The 20,002-nt window shown below is 59.4% G+C and overlaps 1 protein-coding gene across 2 annotated transcripts; it reads left to right on the top strand.

The window, feature by feature from the left end:
- Positions 1-340: 340 nt before the first annotated feature.
- Positions 341-16,703, top strand: DNAJB5 (DnaJ heat shock protein family (Hsp40) member B5). Of its 2 annotated transcripts, none has more exons than XM_049794494.1 (4): positions 341-433; positions 7,329-7,573; positions 9,709-10,307; positions 14,724-16,703. In XM_049794494.1, the coding sequence occupies exons 2-4, from the start codon at positions 7,363-7,365 to the stop codon at positions 14,955-14,957; spliced, it is 1,044 nt and encodes a 347-aa protein (XP_049650451.1). In that variant the 5' UTR covers positions 341-433; positions 7,329-7,362; the 3' UTR covers positions 14,958-16,703. The 2 variants fall into 2 exon arrangements, with proteins under 2 accessions (XP_049650451.1, XP_049650450.1); XM_049794493.1 differs by lacking the exon at positions 341-433 and adding an exon at positions 2,526-3,014.
- Positions 16,704-20,002: the final 3,299 nt, after the last annotated feature.

The following is a 20,002-nucleotide window of genomic DNA, read 5'->3' as shown; positions in this document are numbered from 1 at the left end:
CTCTCCCCCTCAGAGCCCCCCCCCCGCCCGGACCCCTGGAGGGGGGGGAGGGGGGAGGTTGGATGAGCGGCGCCCCGCTGACGTCACAGCCTTCCAGAAGATTCCCGCGAGGATCCCGCCGCTCCGAACGAAGGACTGACCAATGAGAGCGCGCTGGAGGGGCGGTGCCGGCTTAAACTGGCCAATGGGAGGCGGCGGTAGGGAGGAGGGGCGAGGCGGGAGGGGTGGAAGGCGAGGCTTCGCCTTCCACCCCGCCCTCCTCGCCCCGCCTCCTTCTCAGGGAGAGCCAATGAGCGCGGCGAGGTGAGGCGACGGACAGCCTTCCCGGCCCAACGGGGCGGGGCGCGCGCGGGCGGGACTCCCCCCTGACGTGGTGGCCGGGGGGGGCGGGGGTGGCTCAGCGAGCGCGCGGCGCCCCAGGACAGCGCGAGCGGTGAGTGCCGGGGGCGGCGGCGGCGGCGGCGGCGGCGGCGGCGGCGGAGGAGGAGGAGGAGGAGGAGGAGGAGGAGGAGGATGGCGAGGAGGAGGATGGCCGGCCTGCCCCACTGCGCTGCCCCAGTCCGCCGTCCCGTCCCACAGACCCCCACGGTGCCGGCACCGGCACCGGCGTCCCGGTGGGGACGGGGGCGCGGCCCCTCCGCCCCCTGCGGTGACAGGGTGTCGCTGTGGGGCTGGGGGGGGGGGGGGTGTCAGTCCCCCTGCCCCGTGGGGTGACAGGGTGTCACGGTGGGGTCAGACCCCCTGCCCCGTGGGGTGACAGGGTGTCGGCTCTGGAGCATTCCCTCTGCCCCGTGGGGTGACAGGGTGTCACTCTGGGGCTGGGGGGTCAGTCTCTCTGCCCCGTGGGGTGACAGGATAGTGCTGGGGGACTGGGGGGGGGGGGGTGTCAGACCCCCCTGCCCCGTAGGGTGACAGGGTGTCGCTGGAGGGTCAGTCTCTCTGCCCTGTGGGGTGACAGGGTGTCACTGTGGGGCTGAGGGGGGTCAGACCCCCTGCCCTGTGAGGTGACAGGGTGTTGCTGTGGGGCTGGGGGGGTCAGACCCCCTGCCCTGTGGGGTGACAGGGTGTCCCTATGGGGCTGGGGGGTCAGACCCCCTGCCCTGTGGGGTGACAGGGTGTCCCTATGGGGCTGGGGGGTCAGACCCCCTGCCCTGTGGGGTGACAGGGTGTCCCTATGGGGCTGGGGGGTCAGACCCCCTGCCCTGTGTGGTGACAGGGTGTCCCTGTGGGACTGGGGCAGTCAGACCCCCTGCCCCATGGGATGACAAGGTGTCACTGTGGGGATCAGTCCCTCAGCCCCATGGCATGACAGAGTTTCACTGTGGGTCTAGGAAAGGAGGCTTGCCCCTCTGCACCCACGGGGTGACAGGCTGACCCGATGGGGGGTTAAACCTCTGTCTTATGAAGTGACAGGGTGTCTTTTTGGGGCTGATGGCGTCGGCCCCTCTGCCCATGGGGTGACAGGGTATCGCTGTGGGGCTGGGAAGGGGAGGTTAGCCCCTTTGCCCCTGTGTGGCTGGGGAATGGAGGCTAGCCCCATTGCACCCACAGTTGACAGTGTGTCCCTATGGGGCTGAAGGCAGGGGAGAAAGGGGTTGGTGCCTCTGCCACCGTGGGGTGACAGGGTTTCCTGCTGGGGCTGTGGGGCAGGGTTAACTGCTCTGCCCTACCTAGTGACAGCGTGTCCCCGTGGGTCTGAAGGGGCTGGGAGAAAGGGGTTAATCCCCCTGCCCCATAACAATAACAGTGCATCCAAGTGGGGCTGGGAGGAAGGGGTTAAACTCGCCCCATGGGGCTGTCCTACAGCCCTATAGGGCTGGAGAGGGCAGTGAGGTGAGTCTTAACCCTTCTATCCCCTCCCGCTTTGGAGGGAATAATGTGCCCTGTTGGAACTGTGTAGTGTGGCTAGGAAGGGGTTAACCCCCACACCCCCGTTGGAGGCACCAGTGTATCCCAGTGGGGCTGAACTGGGTGGTGAGGTAATGCATAACCCCTGCCCAGGTAACAATAATGGGATTGGAGGGGCCAGCAAGGACGGGGTTAACCCCTTGTCCCCAGTCGAGGTGACTGTGTCCCCCGGGAGAGCTGGCCGTGGGGAGGAAAGGGTTAAACCGCTTCCCCCTGGGGGCAGGCAGTGGGGTCCCCGGGGGGCTGGAGAGATGACGAGGGGTCACCCCAGGCGGGGGCCAGCACCCCCGTGGGGCCGTGCTATGGGGCACAGCGGTAGGAGGGGGGTGGGGGAGTGAGAACCCCTCCCCATGCAGGTGACAGCTGCTCACCGAGCCCGTAAATGGGGCACCCCTAAATGGGGCACCGCCTGTGGGGGTGGGGGTGGGGTTTAACCCCATCCCCACACAGGTCTTAGCCCCCAGTGGGGCCAGGCAGGGGGCGCGGGGTGGTGGTGGTGGGAATTTAACCCCATCCCCGTGTCAATGTGAGCACCCCCGTGGAGCTGGAAAAGGGGGACCCTACACGGGGGGGGGGGGGGGGCAGCAAGGGGGGTTTGACCCCATCCCCACACCACTGTGAGCACCCCAGTGGGGCTGGTAAGAGGGGATCCTATGTGGGGAGTCGCTGCGGGGACGGGGGGAGACTCGACCCCATCCCCACGTAGGAGGCAGCACCCCGTGGGCGCAGAAATGGGGGACCCCGTCTGGGGAGACATTGAGGGGGTCTTGACCCGTCCCCAGGCAGGAGGCAGCAGCCTGGCAGCGGGGGCCGTGCCGGCAGAGGCAGCGAGGGGAGGGTTAACCCCATCCCCACGCAGGTGCCCGCACCCCAGTGGGGCTGTCGGTGGGGAGGGGGAGGCGGGCGGTGCGTGTGGGGGCCCGGGGAGGGGATGATTCATTGCGGGTAGTCATGACATTGCTGCCTGGTTGCCTGCGGCTGCCAGCCGTCACGGGCACGGGTGGCTCTGCCTGCCCCGGCACACCAAGATCCCCTCCGGCTCCCTGACCGAACCCGGGACACGCTGCCATGCCGGCCATCCTGCTCTTCTGGAGCCGCGCCGAGAGGTACGCACCCACCCTGGCACCCACCCTGGCAAGCCCCAGCTCGGCCACCCCAGCACTGGGTGCCCGGTGAGCCACCGGACCCCCAAACGCTGGGGACACAGCAGGCTGTGGGCTATCACCTGCCCGGCATTTTCGCTCGCGAGGGTGGGATGCAGGAGCCGCCCGGTGATGTCCCGGTACAGCTGCTTGATTTCGGTGTGGGGCATCCGGAGAGGATGCTCTCCGTGGCCCGTGAGTGACGGTGATGGACTGCGGAGGGGGGGACACAGTGGCATTGGATTTCCTTGGCGCACCTGAAGGTGACTTCTCAGAAGTAGGTTTTGCGCCGCTGGGCTCGGAGGAGGCACCATCCTGGTGCCCCGCTGCGGTGGGGGAGCCCCGGACCCCTTCTGCCGGGGGGACCAGTGCCGGCACCCAGTGAGGGGGATACAGGGACCCCCGCGCATCCAAAGGGGAAAGCTGGGGAGGTGCAAATTGGTTAACGTGACTTTTTTTTTTTTTTTTCCCACATCACCGCCGCCCTACTTTTCTCCCTCCCCGATTCGCCCGGTGGGTGCACAGCCCTGGGCGTCAGCGAAGTCGGTTCTGGGGACACTGGGGGGCTCCTGGCTGCACTCCCTGCTCCTCGGCGGGGGCTGCGTGGGGGACGTGACGGCAGTGGGGCGGCTGGGTGCCTTGCGGCAGCTGGGAGGGAGGATGCTGGAGCTGACGGCAGAAGTGTCTTAATCCGTTGGCTTAGCGAGAAAGCGTCAAGAAACCAATTAAAAGGAAAATTACGCCTCAGCAAGCGACTCCATTGAAGGGTCCCCCCGTGCGCGGCTGGGAAGCACACAAAGGACGGCAGCTCCACGCCAGCACCGCGTCGACGCTCGCTCGCCCACTGCCGAAGCCCTTTCAGAGCTGTCCTGGGAGCGGAGGTCAGAGCCAACAGCCACCGGGCTGGCGAGGAGCTGCCTTTTCGGTGTGCCGGAGGAGCTGGAGGGAGAGGCTTGCCACCAGAGCATCATCCCTCGGCGGCATCAGCATCCCCGGCACAAGCCAGCACCTTCCTCTCGGCCGTCCCCCTGCCACCCTTCGGTGCCTCCCAGCCGGGCACACGGCACCTGCCGGCGCCTGTGGACAACCGCGATGTTTAAAATAAAACTAGAGCCTTTAAAAATGACGGCTTGGACTCTGAATGTGTTCGTAAAGTTTCGGTAAGTGGGTTTCCACCTCTCGACCTTGTGTCCTCGTTAAACCATCGGTGCCTGTCCCCAGCGTCCCGCGGTGACCTTGCACCCCGAGATGGAAAAAAAACAAAAAAACTCCCTGGTGCTGCTGCCGGGGTGGGTTTGTTCCCTTAGATGACTGCCGAGCGGAGAGATTATGTCAAACGATCGCTATTCAGCTGGCGCGCTCATCCAGCGGTTACACGGGCTGATGTCATGTGCAGGGCTGGAACAAAGATTTAATTTTTTTTTTTTTTTTTTTGGTGTGGTGGCAAGAGGAGGATGGAGGCTGGGCTGGCTGGGGGATGCTTGTGGTTTTCTCCAAGACTGGGTGGCCGTGGCTTGTCCGGAGGCTTGTCTGGTTTGGGAGGGCAATACAGGAATGGCTTTTGCCCGCCTGAAACCCGCCCTGCAGCGCCTTCCCCCCCCCCCCCGCTCCCGAGGGGGTTAAATGGGAAGGCAGGAGAGGATGACTGAGCAGAAGGGGGAGAGGATCGGTGGCAAGGCGCAGCTGATCCCCAGGAGGTGGGAGGGAAGGAGGGAGGCTCTGCGGGGACAGAGTCGTGTTTTACCATCATCTCGCATGTGAGCATCGCCTCCGGAGTGTGCCTTAACCCACCAGGTCACCCGCCGGCAGCTGGTCCTCACCGGCACGGTAAACCGCGGCACGGGGATGCGTTTCGGCAGAGATATTCCCCCCTCCCCAATCACAGCCAGACAAAGGGGTCCCCAGCCAGGAGAGCATCCTTGGCGGGCATCCCCACGGCGGCCAAAGGCCCCTTCGGCGGTCAAGACCAGAGATCTTGCAGGGGGTGACAGCGTTTTGCCGGGATGGGATGTATTGTTGTGAGAAGCGCCGTGGGGTTTCGGCTGCGTGAGGGGGTTCTGGTAGTGCCGTCGGTTTGGGCTGCGCGGGGTCGGAGCCAGGCGCTGTGGTCCCCCGGTGGGGGGAAATTGAAGGTTTGCCACCTCCGTGTCTCTCAAGTTTGGGTGCGACAGGGTTGTCTTCAGCGCTGCCTGGCTTGCCCTCGCTGCGGGAGGGTTGGCATCAGCCAGGCAGGCCAAATCCTGGTCCAGGTCCTGGTGCTGGTCGCAGGGAGCCCCTGCCCCACGCCAGAGGCTGCTGTGGGGTGGGGAAGGCGTTGGGGTGACATTTGGCAGGGGGGGATTGGCAGGTTACCTCTCAGCCCCCCTGCCTGTTGCTCACCCCAGGTCTCCCACAGCCCCCGGGTCCCGCGGGGAGGGCAGATGGGGAGGCGGAGGCGGGCAGGGGGCAGAGCATCCCCCAGCGCCTGCGTGGGCTGGGTTGGGTGCCGCCGGCAGCTCTGCGCGCAGGAGCTGGTACGGAAACGTGCTGGCATCCAGGAGCTGCCGCGGGAGACGCTGTCGGATGCTCTTTACGCCCCCAGGGACCTTCTCCCACCTCTTTTGTGCCCACCCCGAGGCTGCCGCACGCATCCACAGGTGCCCCTATCTCCCCTCTACCGTGTCCTTCAGAGGTCTGTGTCTTGGGTGCCTTAGCCCCCCTCCCCACCTACAGCAAAGTACCTGCTCCATGGCTGGGGCAAAAAAGAGCAGAAGTTGGTGGTTTGGATTGAGGTGGCCAAGTGTGGGGCCAATTCCTAAGCCCCTGTAGCAGCTACCCAGCTGTAGAGGGGTTATTGCCCGAGGTGTGACCCAAGGTAAGCTTTGGATGCTTGGGATGGATGCTGGAGGCTCGGTGCAGCGCCGCGGGCATGCAGCCCTGGGGGGGCTCAGCCACCCTCATCTGAGCTGCTGTGGTTGGGGCATCCCTCTGTCACCTCTACTGGGAGCTTATGGATAGAGTAAGGACAGGGGAGAGCAGCTGGTAACTTGTACGATGGTGAAGGAAAGGGCCAAAGCTCACAGCCCATGCTGAAATCTGTCTGCTGGAGGGGCACGATGGGCTGGGGCTGCCCAGGGAGGTTTGGAGCAAGGACGGGGTGAAACCTGGACCGTAGCAGGGAGCAGGACGTGAGCAGGAGGGCTTAGCAGAGAGCAGCAGGTCTGCTGGGGCAACACCTGGAGAAGAGCAGGGCCAGCAGCAAGCCCTGAGCTGTGGCGTGAGAGGTGGGGGAGTGTTGAGAGTTTGCTGTCGGATAACTGAAGGTTGAGAAGCAGCGGCAGGTTTCCTTGGAGGAGTGTGGGGCTTGTTTAGCCTCTGCCCAGAGGAGCTGCCTTGCCATCTCCTCTGGCTGCTCCCTGGGTTTCTGCAATTCCAGCGGCGTGACTGGGGCATGAATTATGGCCACCCAGTTTTCCATGCCTTAGTAAGGCATGGCCCCGGCCTCGGCCCCCGCATGATGGAGGCAGTGAGCCCTGGGTTTCTGGCTTACTGCAAGATGTAGTTGAAGGCTCTCAGGGAGTGCAAGTCAGGCTAGAAAGTGGGCTTTTTTTTTTTTTTTTAAACAAAAAAATAAAAAAGCCCTCCCACCATCACAAGATGTTTCTGTCTAACGGCTTCGTTCTCTCTCTTCGCTAAATACAAATTACGGCTCTGACAGCCGGAGGCGCTTATCTCCAGCTGAATGCCAATTGCTTTCAGGAACAAAATGTTTGAAGTTCCTTTAAGGTGAAGGCGGCAGCACGGTCTCTGCCGCTGCTTTCAGCCTCCAAAAACCTGCTGTTATTTCCCTGACTCGGGTCCCAGGTCCCCAGCTGGGAGACAACCATGCGGGGACAGACACAGGCCAGCAGCTACATTTAGACATATATAGCTCAGTCCTCCTGGCTCAGCAGGGAGGGGATGGGACGGGACAGAGACACGGTCCTGGCCTGACGTTAGTGGTGGTGTGGCCCCTATAATAACGCTGTGCCCCGTCTTGGGCTCTCCTTCTTGTTGTCAGCCTCAGAGATGAGTCTCCCCATCCCCGCCGTGGGGCTTGGGGGGGTAAAACAGGAGCCGGGCTGCATCCTGGCACTGGGACTCTGACCTCTGGTGGGAAGCGTGGACTTGAGCCAGCTCTGGTGCTGCTGGCCGGTGGGACGTGGGGAGCATAGGCTCCGCGATAAGTGCGTGCCGGTCCTGTCCCCAGCTGCCCCAGCGTGATACTTGCCTTACGGAGAGCTGTCTTTCTGCTTTCAGGAATAAGTACTCGGCTCCCGGCAGCGTCGCCGTCATGGGGAAGGACTATTACAAGATTTTGGGCATCCAGACCGGCGCCAATGAGGATGAAATCAAGAAAGCCTATCGGAAAATGGCCCTGAAGTATCACCCCGATAAGAATAAAGACCCCAACGCCGAGGAGAAGTTCAAGGAGATTGCGGAGGCTTACGACGTCCTGAGCGACCCCAAGAAACGAGCCGTTTACGACCAGTACGGGGAGGAAGGTAAGGGGATGAGCACTGCTTGCTCAGAGGCAGGGGTGTGGGGTCCAAACTTAGTTTTTATAGGTGAGGGAGTGTTTTCCTACAGAGATGTTCCTGTGATTTGTGCCTGCCCCTGAAACAGAGCTGGTAGCTGCAGAATTGGGGAGAGTGAGAGTTCTGTGGGTGCCAGAAATAGCCTCTCATCCCCCTTCTCCCCGGACTGCTCAGCTTTTCCGACCCACCACCCTGCTTCCTGGGATGGCTGGGCTTTCCCTGCCCTCTGCCCCCAAACCCCTGCAGCTGGCTGAGACGATGGAAGTGGAAGGAACTCGCTTCCTGGGTCATACCTGGGGTAATTCATTAGCAACCCTTTAATTGACCTAAATTTCCCTGTGAGGAAGTGTTGGTTTTGCCTGCATTTCCCCCTGCATTTGGGCACTGGTCCCACTGTCCTCCCCGGTACAGGCTGACCTACAGGATTCAAAGCTTTTCCCAATTTAAGTAATAGGTCCTTGTTTTGAAACCAAGCGGCTGCTGTTGTCTGGTGGTTGGCATGGAGGAGGAGGAGAGCGGCTCCACCGCAGGCGGCCTTATTAGTCGAAGATGGAAGAGCGCAACCCCATTCGAGGAGAGCACCGAATAGCATCTGCATTAATCAGCCCAGGACTTGGGTGCTTAAAAGAGCAGGAGGTCTGGCAGGAACAGGCTGCTGGGTGAAAGAGGCAGCCCCTCTCATGGGGCCAGCGGGCAGGTGCATTCCCTAATGAGCCACCAGCAGAATTAATCAGCGGTGGGTTAATTCTCGACCCATTAGTTATGTCAGGGCTATGATGGATGCACCAGGCACAGTGATTTGCCACCCTGTAAAAAGAGAAAAGACTGTCTCAAGTAGGAAACCAGTCTTTCCCTGGAGGCGACACTGAAATCGGACCCTGCTCGGGCTGGCGTCACGGGATTAAAGGTGAAACCTCTGGCTGTACAGTCTGTTAGGGATGGGGACTCGCCAGGGATTTGGCGAAATCCCCGTCGCTTGAAGGCACCTAAAATAAGAGTGAGTTAAGGAGGGAGGGAAGAACATTCCCCCTCCTTGCCCATCAGTGTCAGACCAGTGACTGGTCTGTGGCCCCCCCACTTTTCATTTCCCATCAGATGCCATTTTTTTGGAGCATTGTGTCCTGGGGATCAGCATTTTAAGGGCTTCTGGGTCCCACAATCTGCAGTGGGCAAAGCGAAGCGAAAGCCTCCCGACCCACCTAGAATATTAACTTCATCAATCAGGAAAGACCCCCAAACTTGCACACTCTGTTCTTGTCCCCCTCCTATCTCTCACTGCGGGGGGCTGGCACAAGAGACAGCCTGTCAGAAATAGTCAACAGTGTGCCCTGAAAATAGTCCTTGAGCTAGGCTTGGCTTAACCCTTCCTGCCCCTCCTGGTCAAAAATAGCCTTGCAGAGCATGTGCCACCTCTTTGTGGGGGGGAACTTGTCGTGTGCCTTGGCTGTTTGGGACTTTGGGGGAGTTGCAGTGATGTAAGGCTCAGCCTAGGACAGGGCAGGGGAGCTTCCCCTGGGAATGGTTGCCAAAAGATCCAAACCTTGAGCTTACCTGGCATTTTGTACAGTCCGTATGCAGGGAGCTGTGTGCGGAACTGGAGTCTGCTGACCTCCACCTGCTCTGCCACCCAAAGTCATGGTCACTTGCTGAGCTTAAAGCCTGTTCTCACCTGCAGGACAGCATGCTCCTGAACTGCGGCCGTCAGTGCAGCCCAAGAGGCAGACCATTTGGGCAGAAGGGAGCCTGCCCGTGGGGAAAAATGGAGAATGGGCTGGTCAGGAAACATTTCAAATGAAAAGGCTGTGAATTGGATGGAGAGAACCAAAGAAGCACTTCAGTAGGGATAGCAGGGACAAAACCTGAACAGATCTGGAGCTTGCTGGGTGTCGAGGCAGGACTGTATGTCATGGGTTGAGGTGGTGCCTTCCTGGCCCATGCTCTTCACAGGTGGCTGGGCTGGAAGGGGTGACCTGCACCCCCAGGAGTTGCTGGAAGGGCTGCCCAGGGCCAGCAGAGACCACGCTCCCACCGGGGAAGTGCAGTCCTTGTATGGCATCTGCCAGCAGAGAGTGTTCATGTCTTGTCTTCCCCTTCTCTTCCAGGTCTCAAAACTGGAGGTGGCTCTTCAGGTGGCTCAGGGAACACTTTCCACTACACCTTCCATGGAGACCCCCATGCCACCTTCGCATCCTTCTTTGGAGGCTCCAACCCTTTCGACATCTTCTTTGCTAGCAGCCGCTCCCGGATGTTCAATGGCTTTGACCAGGAAGACATGGATATCGATGATGATGACGACCCTTTCAGTGCCTTTGGCCGGTTTGGCTTCAATGGCATTAATGGGGTTCACCGGCGGCACCAAGAGTCCCTGCACACACGGAGGAAGGTCCAAGACCCACCCATCATCCATGAGCTCCAAGTGTCCCTGGAAGAGATCTACCATGGTTCCACCAAGAGGATGAAGATCACACGCAGAAGGCTCAACGCTGATGGCCGGACCATGCGGACTGAGGACAAGATCCTAAACATTGTCATCAAACGGGGATGGAAGGAGGGAACCAAAATCACATTCCCCAAAGAAGGAGATGCCACCCCAGACAATATCCCTGCTGACATCGTCTTCATCCTCAAGGACAAGCCTCACTCACACTTCAAGAGGGATGGGACGAATGTGGTCTACACAGCAAACATCAGTCTTAAAGAGGTGGGTGTGGATGGGAAATCCCACAGGGTGGGAGGTGGCGCTGGGTCGTGGCACGCGGGGCCAAGATGGGAGTCAGTCCTTCTCCTGCGCTGATGGGGAAGGACCAGGTAGGTTGCGAGAAACACAAGCAAAGAGAGGAGACAACACAAGCTCCAGAGAGGAGCTGCAGAGGCCAACTGTGCTTGGTTTTGGAGGTGCTCAACCTCCATGCTGGGTGTAGGACACAGGTGCCGTGGTCCCTGCTGAACCTTGCTTCTTGAGTCAATACAGGTGGTATTTATCCATTTTCTCCCTTCCTCATATGTCTTGTCCTTCTATTTTAGCGTAGGGTATTCACATGTGGAAGAGAGCCCAGGTCCTCCATAGGAACAAGGGAGAACCCAAGTTGGCTGGCATGAGTCTGGTCCCTGCTTGTTCTTGTAGCTGAGCCTGCTGCGGCTTAGTTGCTGTTTACGATAGCGCTGGGTGCCTCTCCCCATGGACAGAGAGCAGGGTCACGAGGATAGAGGTGGTACCTTGCCCTCCCTGAGCAATGCTTTAGCTGTTTTCCTTGGTTCTGGCTAAAAAAACAAAAACGAAATATTCAGGCAGTGAGCAAAACCCAACACATAAAGGCTGCCAGTCCTGGAGGTCACAGCAGGGCTGGATGTATCAGAGCCAGCAAGCTATGCGAAAGTGGGAGAGGAAGGGGAGATTACCTCAGTACAAGATGTGCTGTTCGCTGTTGCTGCTGTATAACTACCTTTTAATAAATCCCAACTGGCAGCTGCATTTAACATTGACGTTTTTGGCAGCTGCCATTTGCCGTTCCCTTCAGACTGTAGACGCTGTCTGTCTTATTAATGAGCTGATTTTTTTTTTTTTTCCTGAAGGCAGATTTATGTTCTCAAATGCATTTAATAGAAATAAGCTCAATGGGCCAGAGCTCAGGTAGGAAAATGTGAGCTCGTTAGAGTGCCAGCGAGTCGGGAGAGCTTTGCAATGGCTCTGTATCCAGCTAGGGCTGTGACTGGGTGTACTGGGGGCAAGGAGCAGCCACATGGGTCAGGCAGAGCTGGGTGCTCCTGGAGCAAACTCAGCTCAAGTTAACCTGCAGAGTCAGTTGAATTTCCTTCACAGTGCGAAGTGCAGAGGTTTATTCCTGCGGTGGCTGGCTCCCCTAGCCACTTCAGAAATACTTGGGAGAGACTACCTTATTTATGGAGCCATGCGTGCCATATCTCAGATGTTTCCTTCTGTGCATTCCTCTATCTGTAAAATTAACCCCAAGCTGGCTGTTCTGATGTCCAGACCACGTTAGCCCAGGTTCATGCACTGCTCAGTTAGGAGGGGCTTTTGCCTGGAGTTGCCCTTACTAGCAGCAAGTGGAGAAACCTGCTCCGGCTCCACATGCTATTGCACCAGAAGTGCTGGTGCTGGGTTCCCATGAGCTCTGTGAGCAAGGCACCCGTGCTGGCGTTTGGTTTGCACGATCCAATCACAAAGTGGAAAAATGCTGGTCCAGGCAAATTCCTTGTCTCTCTGAGCTGGAATTTCAGGTCTCTGTCCTCCCCCATCGCAAACCCGGCGAGCTGGGCATCCTCAGGGAGCTGCCAGCCTGGCTGCCATCCCCAGGCTGCTGCTTGCCAGGGCAGGGTGATACTCTGCAGCTTTTATCTTCCATGAGAAGAAGTACCTTAAGTGCTCTGGAACACAAGCAGATGCCAGGAGGTCCCCAACTCCATCTGCCACCACCTCAGTATGTGATGGGAGTACAACCTCTCCATCACCTGAGCCTCCGTCCATAGCCCTGGGCACTCTCCTTGCACCCTTCTGCCTTGTGAGTCTGACTTTTTTAGTCTGATCTTTAGTCTTTTCCACTGCCACAAGAGCAGCACAGCGTAGTGCCAGCAGGCAGAGCAGGCAGGCAAGTGGGTTCCATGACCCCACTCATGGCCATGCTGGAGACACCTCACTAGCACCCTTCTGCAATGGACAGCAAACCACCTGGTGCTCGGGCTGGGGGCACTCATGAAAGCATCTTCCTCCTCCTCATCCTCCATCCCACAAGACCCCCTCTGGAGAGCAACCCAGGGAGTCAATGCCTTCCCAGCCCTCAAGTCCCTCTGGGTGCCACGTCCCCCCGGCCAGCGCGGTGCGGGTTTGTTGCCACCCGACTGCTGCAGAAGCCAGAAGTGTACGAGGGCTTCCCCAGGGACTTGTGGGCTGCGGGGAAGTGTCCCTTCCTAAAATTACAGGCGCGCGTCGCGGTGGGAGGCTGAGGGAGGGAGGAGTGACACCGCTCCGCCGGCAGCTGCCTCTCCGAGGAGGCAGACCTTTAGGCAGCGCTGCCGGCAGGGCCTTGTCCCCGCTCGGCTGCCTGCCTAACGCCTGCCCTCGGCAGCCGCCCATGTTTCATCCTTTACCTGGCGTCACCTTCCTCGAAGCATCAGCACCCGGCTGAGACATGACCCGTGGTGACGTCCCTCCCGGTGGCTTCGCTGTGAGCGGAGGAGGACCCAACGGTGACCTAGATAAAGCTCTGCTCTCGCAGCACAGCGCTCAGCTATCAAACCCAGGGTGATTTAATCCCCAGGGATAAACTGAGCCTCTTTCTAGGATGCGGGGCAGCTCCCGCCATTATTGGTGTTACTTCAGCAACCGGCTTCCCAAATGCCTGCGAAGTTGAGCAAGAAGAATGAAAAACAGGGACATACGGTGGAGGAGCGATCGCCTCGGATTCTTGTATCTTGGCTCTAGGAAGGAAACATTAAGTTCCCATCTGCCTTCGCTGTTACCACCGGCTCCCGCTTGCATCCCTCTGCTTGCCCTGTCCACGTGCCCCATCCTGTTCTCCTTCCCATTTTGTGGCTGGAGATGTCCTTACCCTGGCACACACGGACCTGTGCAGCCCTCCATGGCACATGGCAGCGGGCACCAGCAAGCAGGAGGGCTCTGGCATCCTTGGGTGAGCATGGTGAAGAAATGCATTGATGGGGAGAGATTGTCCTTTGGTTCCCCCCCCACCTGCTGGAGATCCAGCCAAGCACCCACTGCTTGCATGGAGCTGGTGACGGGCATCCTCCTGCAGCCAGAAAAGCTCATCCCTGGAGGACACTCTTCCCAGGAGGAGAAACCATGCAGATGAGCTCTGCAAGATGGCCCCTGTTTTCCACTCACTGGAGTGCCCCAGCCAGCTCCAGTATGGGTTCCCCAGCAATCTCCCCGGTGCAAAGCCCTGGCTCAGCTGCAGAAGCTGCAGCCATCAGCCCTGAGCCAGTGGCCAGCATGAGAAGAAGAGATGTTTCTCCTGCCTGGTGCCTGTTGCTGCTCTGCCACCAGACATTTTTCCTGGGGAGGAGAATGCAAAAGATCCCCCCATCTACCCCAAAAACAGCAATTGCATCCTCCTCCCCTCCCTTTGCAGTGTGTTTTGGTAGGGCTGGGACCCCCAGGACCCAGCTCGAAGGGGCAAACCTACACCAACCCCCCACTGGGATGCTTGAGGCTGTACCACGGCAACCCCCCCACACCTCTTCCAGAAGCATCGCTCCGCAATTCTTTCCCTCAGCCCTTGCCGAAAGCCTGGAGACGATCCTGCCCACGTGTACGCCAGAGCTGTCTGAGTTATTTGACACAAGGATTTTCTTGCTGCATTCCCGTGTCACGTGGCTTGCTAATGCAGGCCGGCTTGCGGCTGCCGCGGCACCCACCACCCCGGCTGCTGCCAGGGGCTGGGGTACAACAGGGTGGCACCCGCGAAACCGGCTCTTGGATTTGTAATGGGGACTGGCAACTGGGACCAGCCCCTCCGGGACCACAGCTTCTAGGAAAGCTCGGTGCTGCGTTGTGGCCGCACCACAATCCCATGCCAGCGTAACCTTTTGGGGGCTGTTGGGTGGGGGGGACGGGACGGAACATGGGCTGTGCTATAGATAACCCCCAGCACTGAGCAGAGCTGCAGGGCTCCAGAGGGTGACAGCTGATGAACTGTGTCGGCATCCGATGATCTCAGCTGGATTTTCGGCTGTGCGAGGCTGGGCAGCGAGGCTGGGAGGGGGCTAAATTTAGCCTGTCCTGTTGCTGCGAGTGGCCAGGCACTTGCTGGTGGTGCCTCCTGGGGAGCCCAGGAGGTGAGGAGGGGGGTCCTTCCCCCCCATGAGGCTGGGGCAGCCCTCGCCTGGGGCACCCCTCTTCTGGGGCACCCCTCTTCTGCACGGCTCCTGCAGCCCAGTTCATGGTGGTGAGGCTGGGCTGGCACCAGCAGAGACCTGGGCTTGCACTGGTGAGCATCATCTGATGCTCTTGGGCATCATCCAAACGGAGCTGGGTGGTTTAACCCAGGGAGAAGCTGGTGGGGGGATGGAATGTGGCTGTGAGGATGCTTTGGGGTATCATCAGTCCCATCTGACGGCATGTCTCTTCTTCTCCCTGCAGGCCTTGTGCGGCTGCACCGTGAACATTCCCACCATCGATGGGCGGGTGATCCCGCTTCCCTGCAACGACATCATCAAGCCGGGGACAGTGAAGAGACTACGCGGGGAGGGGCTGCCCTTCCCAAAGGCCCCCAGCCAGCGAGGAGACTTGATCGTGGAGTTCAAAATCCGCTTCCCGGACAGAATAGCTCCCCAGACGAGACAGATCCTCAAGCAGCACCTCCCGTGCTCCTAGAGCCCGGGGACTCTCCTCCAAGCAGCAATACTCCAAATGCACGTGCTGCAGCATCCAGCCTGCACAAAGCAGAGGGTGCTACAGCACTTACTTTCAAATGCAAAAAAACCAACCCCTCGCACCACTTGCCCCCAAAACTCACCCACTCCCCCCACCCTCCCCCATCCATCCCTCTCCCCATCCATCCCTCTTGGCCTGTTTTCTACTCCAGCAGCGGGGAGGCTCCTGCCCATCATGGCTCCCTCGGCTGCCAAACCTTTTTTTTTTTTCCCCCAGAGGTCCAGCTTTTCCACCTCACACATGCAAGTGGCATGGGCCCTTTACCCGGGGAGGTACGTCACGTTGTGGGTTTTTTTATGTCACCTGCTTTTCAGGCCACTTCTCCCATGAGAGGCTGGACTTGTCAGGGTCCGGCGCAATGTAAATAGGACTCTGCAGGATCTGGCATCCCCGCTGTTAGTTTTTCTCTTCCCTTCTTTGATACTTGCTGCTGTTTGGGGTCCTGGCTGTACCGCGGTGCCGATCGCTCCCGCCCGCGGTGGCCCCCCGCCCTGTAGCCGGACTGTTTCTCACCTGGGACCATGGTACCGAGTCCAACCGTGGTCTGCTCTCCTGTGCCAAGCCTACAACCGTGCCAAACAATGGAGCACGTGGGGATGGTCCCGTCCAGCCTCCTGCTGACCCCGGTGCCCGTGGGCAGCAGCTGCCTGCACCCGCTGCCCGCAGAGCCCCAGCCAGCAGGAGGAGGGGGAAAGCCCAGGGTGGAGCTTTCTTGTTCAGATATGTTGAGTTTGCATTGCTGCTTTTTTTTTAAATACGTATATATAGAGCTCATTAGGTGATAAACTCCATAAGGGTTTTTTCTCTGCCCGTTTTGGGATTCCTGGCGTGGTGCACCCTGACTTTTCTTTTTGGGGGATAGTTCAGCTGCACAAACATCAAACCCCTGGGGCAGGGGTGAGGTGGTGTGTAGCACAAGTCAGGGTGCAAAGCAGAGCCAAGCGTGAGCAGAGCTGTGGGTTTCACTAGCCTTTGAGGTCAACATTGGGGATTTTGATAAGAAGAGAAAGGCGCATGTATATATTTTTCTACAGGGACGATTCATTCAGGAGGTATTTCTAGGCGTCAGGGTGGAGCTGGGAGGCGCATGAGGCAATCTGCTTAGTGGCTTCATTTTCAAATGCTGTATTTTTTTAAAACCTTTGGATTTCCATCAGGAGAATTTTTATATTTCTTACCTTTCTCGGCCCACTCTGCCTCATGCCAGTTTATTTTCCCGGGAAAGGGCTCCTACGGAGCAGAAGGCGCGTTCGACCTGGCTTTGTACGGCTCCTCTTCCACTGCAGCACCACGGAGAAAACCCCTGCCAAAATATTCCCCCTGCCCCGGGAATCATTTTTTTTAAAGGCAAATCACTGACTTGAAACAGGGGGTCCTTTGGGGCGGAGGGGCGAGCGCAGGGCGTCTGTAGGGGCTGGGTGTACAGCTGTACAGTGTATAATACGGGGTGAGAAGACCCGTTAGACGCTGCTTAATTAATTGCCTGGTTTGGCCGGTGAGGGGACACCACCAGTTCCCTCCACTGGTCCCTGTGGAGTTCGACGTAGAGAAACCTGGTGGACACCGTGAACGAGAAGACAGGCCAGCGCGCAGATGCAAGCTGCTTTGTTTTTCTCGGTTTCAATGAGACCTGAATGTTTTATAGTGGGTTTTTTTGTAAATTTTTTTTTTTTTTTTTTTTTGTAATGTCAGTATTGAGAGAAATGAAGAAATAAAGTATTTTAAAAAATATACTTCCTGGGAGCATTTTGCGGTGGGAGGTGCACGCAGGCAGCGGGGACCGGGGGGGGGGTGTCTGTGCCAGGGTCGTCCCCACCACCAGGCTGGCCGGGTGCCTGGGACCTTCAGAACTGATAAAGAAGGGAGTAACCGGCCTGGTGTGCAGGAACTTTGAGGCTGACAGGGAGATAAAGAAGAAATCTGTTTGTTTTGTCTAATTGGTGGACAGGACCTTCAGGGCCTGATAATGAGGGGACAGGAACATATACGTGACCCGCTCGATCACCGAGAATGGCTGCTCACTTTGTAAAATGGCGTTAGTTGTGCTAACCACATTGCCTAGGGGTCAGGAGCAGGGGGAACTGGTCAGGGGCTCTGCATCCTCTTGGGGATCCTGGGATGTGGCTGACACAGGCAGTGGGGTGTGCAGCTGGGAACGGGCTGGCGAAGGGGGCTCCTTGCTGGCTGCCCGGGGGGAGGGGGGGGGGGGGCGGTGGGGAATGGAGAGACAGCAGTGCCCAGCTCTTCTCGGAGGCGTCCTGGGGCAGGGCCAGAGGCAGCAGCACAAGTTACACCCAGGGAAAGTCCTGCTAACACCTGGAAAACCTTGCCCATAAGCTCCCAGCAGGAGCGGGACGCAAGGACAAGCGATGAGCACAAAACCCATGGGTGTTGTGCCTCGGGAGGGGATTGGGCAGAGGCTACTGAACCCCAAATGGGGGCTATGGCTCATTGCCCCCTCCCAGGTGACAGCTCAGGCCCATGAAATCACCCCACAAAAACCCAACCCTGCAGCCCACACAGGGCTGGGAGCAGATAAAGGGCTGGGGAGACTGGGGGGAGGCAGAGCCAGCACAGCCCCACAACGGCCATGCGGGCTGACAGTGCTGCCGAGGATGCCCTCGGGGCGGGGGATGGCCGTGGGGAGGGGAAGCCCTTGGAGCAGGAACACTTTATGGGGAAGGGATGCCCGTGGGGCAGTGGATGTCAATAGGGAGGGCACATCCACGGAGCAGGGGATACCCGTGGAGGAGGCAGGCCTGTGGCGGGGGGATGCCCTTGGGGCAGTCATAGCCATGTGGAGGGGATGTCCTTGGGGCCAGGGATGCCTACGGGGCAGGGATGCCCACAGCGCGGCTGTGCCAGGTCCGGAGTGGGACGGGGGACCCGCCGAGCGCGGCTGCTGCCTGCCCTCTGCTGGCAAGAGCGCTTGCCGTGCTCGCAGGGTTTTGGGGTGCTGCAGGAGGGCCCCAATCCCTCGGGTCAGGGACCCGCCTCTCACCCCAACACCTTGGCCGGGGATGAGGTCCCCCATCCTGCACCCACCGTGGCTGGGATGCAGCCCCGAAGAGGTCGCATGGTCCCAGTGGGGACCGGCTGTAGGGCTGGGGAGGGGGACGGGGGATGGGGGGACACGACAATGAAGACGACGTGGTTCTGGGGCGACACAGGGAACCCCAGGGGGCACAGGGAGATGCCGAGCATGGTGGCAACGAAAGGGCTGCCCTCAGCTGAGCCCCTCACTAATCCCACACCATGAAGGGCAAGACTCAGCCAACAGCCCCTTCCTCCCCCAGCAATTTTGGGGGCTGCCTAGTCCCCCCAGCAAGGAGCTGGGCAGGGGAGGAGAGTGCCGCGGGAAGGCTCTTGCCCCTGCAGCTACCAGGGGGTCTCTGCTGGGGGTTCATGGGGGAGGCGGCCCCTAAAAAGGGGCAGGGGCTGGGGCCAAGCCAGTCCCCAGCATCAACTGCTCTCCTGAGCCCGCTGGGGGGTTCATGGGGGTGGGGAGGCCCAGCCAAGCTCCCCGGCTGCTGCAGGTGCTGATTTGGGGGACACCCTCAGTCCCCCAGCAGGTTTACACTGCTCCAGGGTGGGGGCAGACGCTCCCAGAGCTCCCGTGGGTGCTGTCCCCACCATGTGCCACAGGCGGCAGGGAAGAAAGATGAGGTTTTTCCAGCCCCTCTGCTGGATTTAATTAGCATTTGCAATTAGGAGAGGCAGCAGAGAAGACTCGGGCTGCCGGGAGCTGGGACATGCATGCCACCACCCCATGCCCTGTTCACCCCGGCCTCCACCGCAGGCAGAGATGCCAGGATGGAACTTGCCTGAGCACTCGCTGGGTGCTGATGGTCCCAAAGCGGCAAGAAGAAACCCACCCCCTGCCAGAGCCGAGGAAGGCTTTGGGAGAGTCCTGGGGGGCTCCTGGCAGGTGTACAGGGGTACAGGGCAGCCCTTTCCCCCTTCCCAGGTGGCTGAAAGGGGCTGGTTCCTGGCTCCCACCCCCCGGCTGGAGCTCCCTCTCTCCCGGCTTGCACTGGTGAAGCAGTGGGACACGACGGCAAAACCAGCATCTGCATCCCTAAAGAGCAGTGGGGAGAAGCACAGGCAGGGAAGCAGCCCTGGAGTAAAAGCTTCCAGCTGCTAGTTGACCCAAAAAAAGGGCTGGTGTGGGGCAGGGGAGGAGGTGACACCCAGCGTCCCTGCAGGAGCGAGCAGCGGCGTTTTCTCTAACAGAGGTAGCATGAGGACAGGGCAGGAGCGGTGCTGGCAGAGTGCTCTGAAGTAGGACAGAGCACCTGAGCTGCCCACCCTCCCTGGGGGCCTACGTGGCCTCCTACCCCAGCAGGAGGTTGTGCTATTTAAACACAGTGTTCCCAATTTCAGCGTGTTTCTCCCCATTGCTACGCACAAGCCCCCTCTCGCGGATAGTCCTGTCCTTGTACCTCTCTCCTTAAAGTGAGCTGGTTTGATGGAGCCCTCCAAGATCTGCCAGGCTTTAGGGCAGAAACGCCCATGGCCCAAGGCCCCTCACAACTCTGTGGGGTGGGGGGAAGGTTGTCCTCTCCATCCCCAAAAGCCTAGGGCAACCTTCTGCCACACCACCTGCATTTAACCCTCTCTGCAGAAACCCTCAGTTCCTGCAGCCCCCTAAAAGCCAAGAGCACGCAGGCGCTCCATATGTCCTACAGCCACAAACAGGCTCCCCCCTTGGGCTCAGGGCTGGGACGCATCCAGCCTCCCACCCCACTCCTGTGTGGGTGATGGGAGCAGACCCAGGGCTTCTCTTGCATAACACACAAAAAAGTACAGCAATAGCACATTTTTCAGTTCAGAGAAGGGAAAATAAACCAAGGAGCAAGGCAGCAAGGTAGAAGTGGAAAGGAAGATCCACAATCAGAACCCGACTACTGAGTGTGGGGAACAGCATGGGGCCAACTGGCACCAGAGATCCCAGACTGTCATCAGAAACGCAAGGGGATACAAGA

The sequence above is a fragment of the Accipiter gentilis genome, chromosome Z, assembly GCF_929443795.1.
Source record: "Accipiter gentilis chromosome Z, bAccGen1.1, whole genome shotgun sequence".
NCBI lineage: Eukaryota > Metazoa > Chordata > Aves > Accipitriformes > Accipitridae > Astur > Astur gentilis.
Note: the sequence above shows the minus strand (reverse complement) of the source record. Positions and strands in the feature narration are given on the sequence as shown.

What these genes read in the sequence shown, in the direction of transcription:
- DNAJB5 (XM_049794493.1), top strand. Translation starts at nt 2,977, where the DNA reads ATGCCGGCCATCCTGCTCTTCTGGAGCCGCGCCGAGAG. An exon ending in TTCTGGAGCCGCGCCGAGAG is followed by an intron (nt 3,015 to 7,328) that starts GTACGCACCCAC and finishes TTCTGCTTTCAG; the next exon opens with GAATAAGTACTCGGCTCCCG. An exon ending in CGACCAGTACGGGGAGGAAG is followed by an intron (nt 7,574 to 9,708) that starts GTAAGGGGATGA and finishes CTTCTCTTCCAG; the next exon opens with GTCTCAAAACTGGAGGTGGC.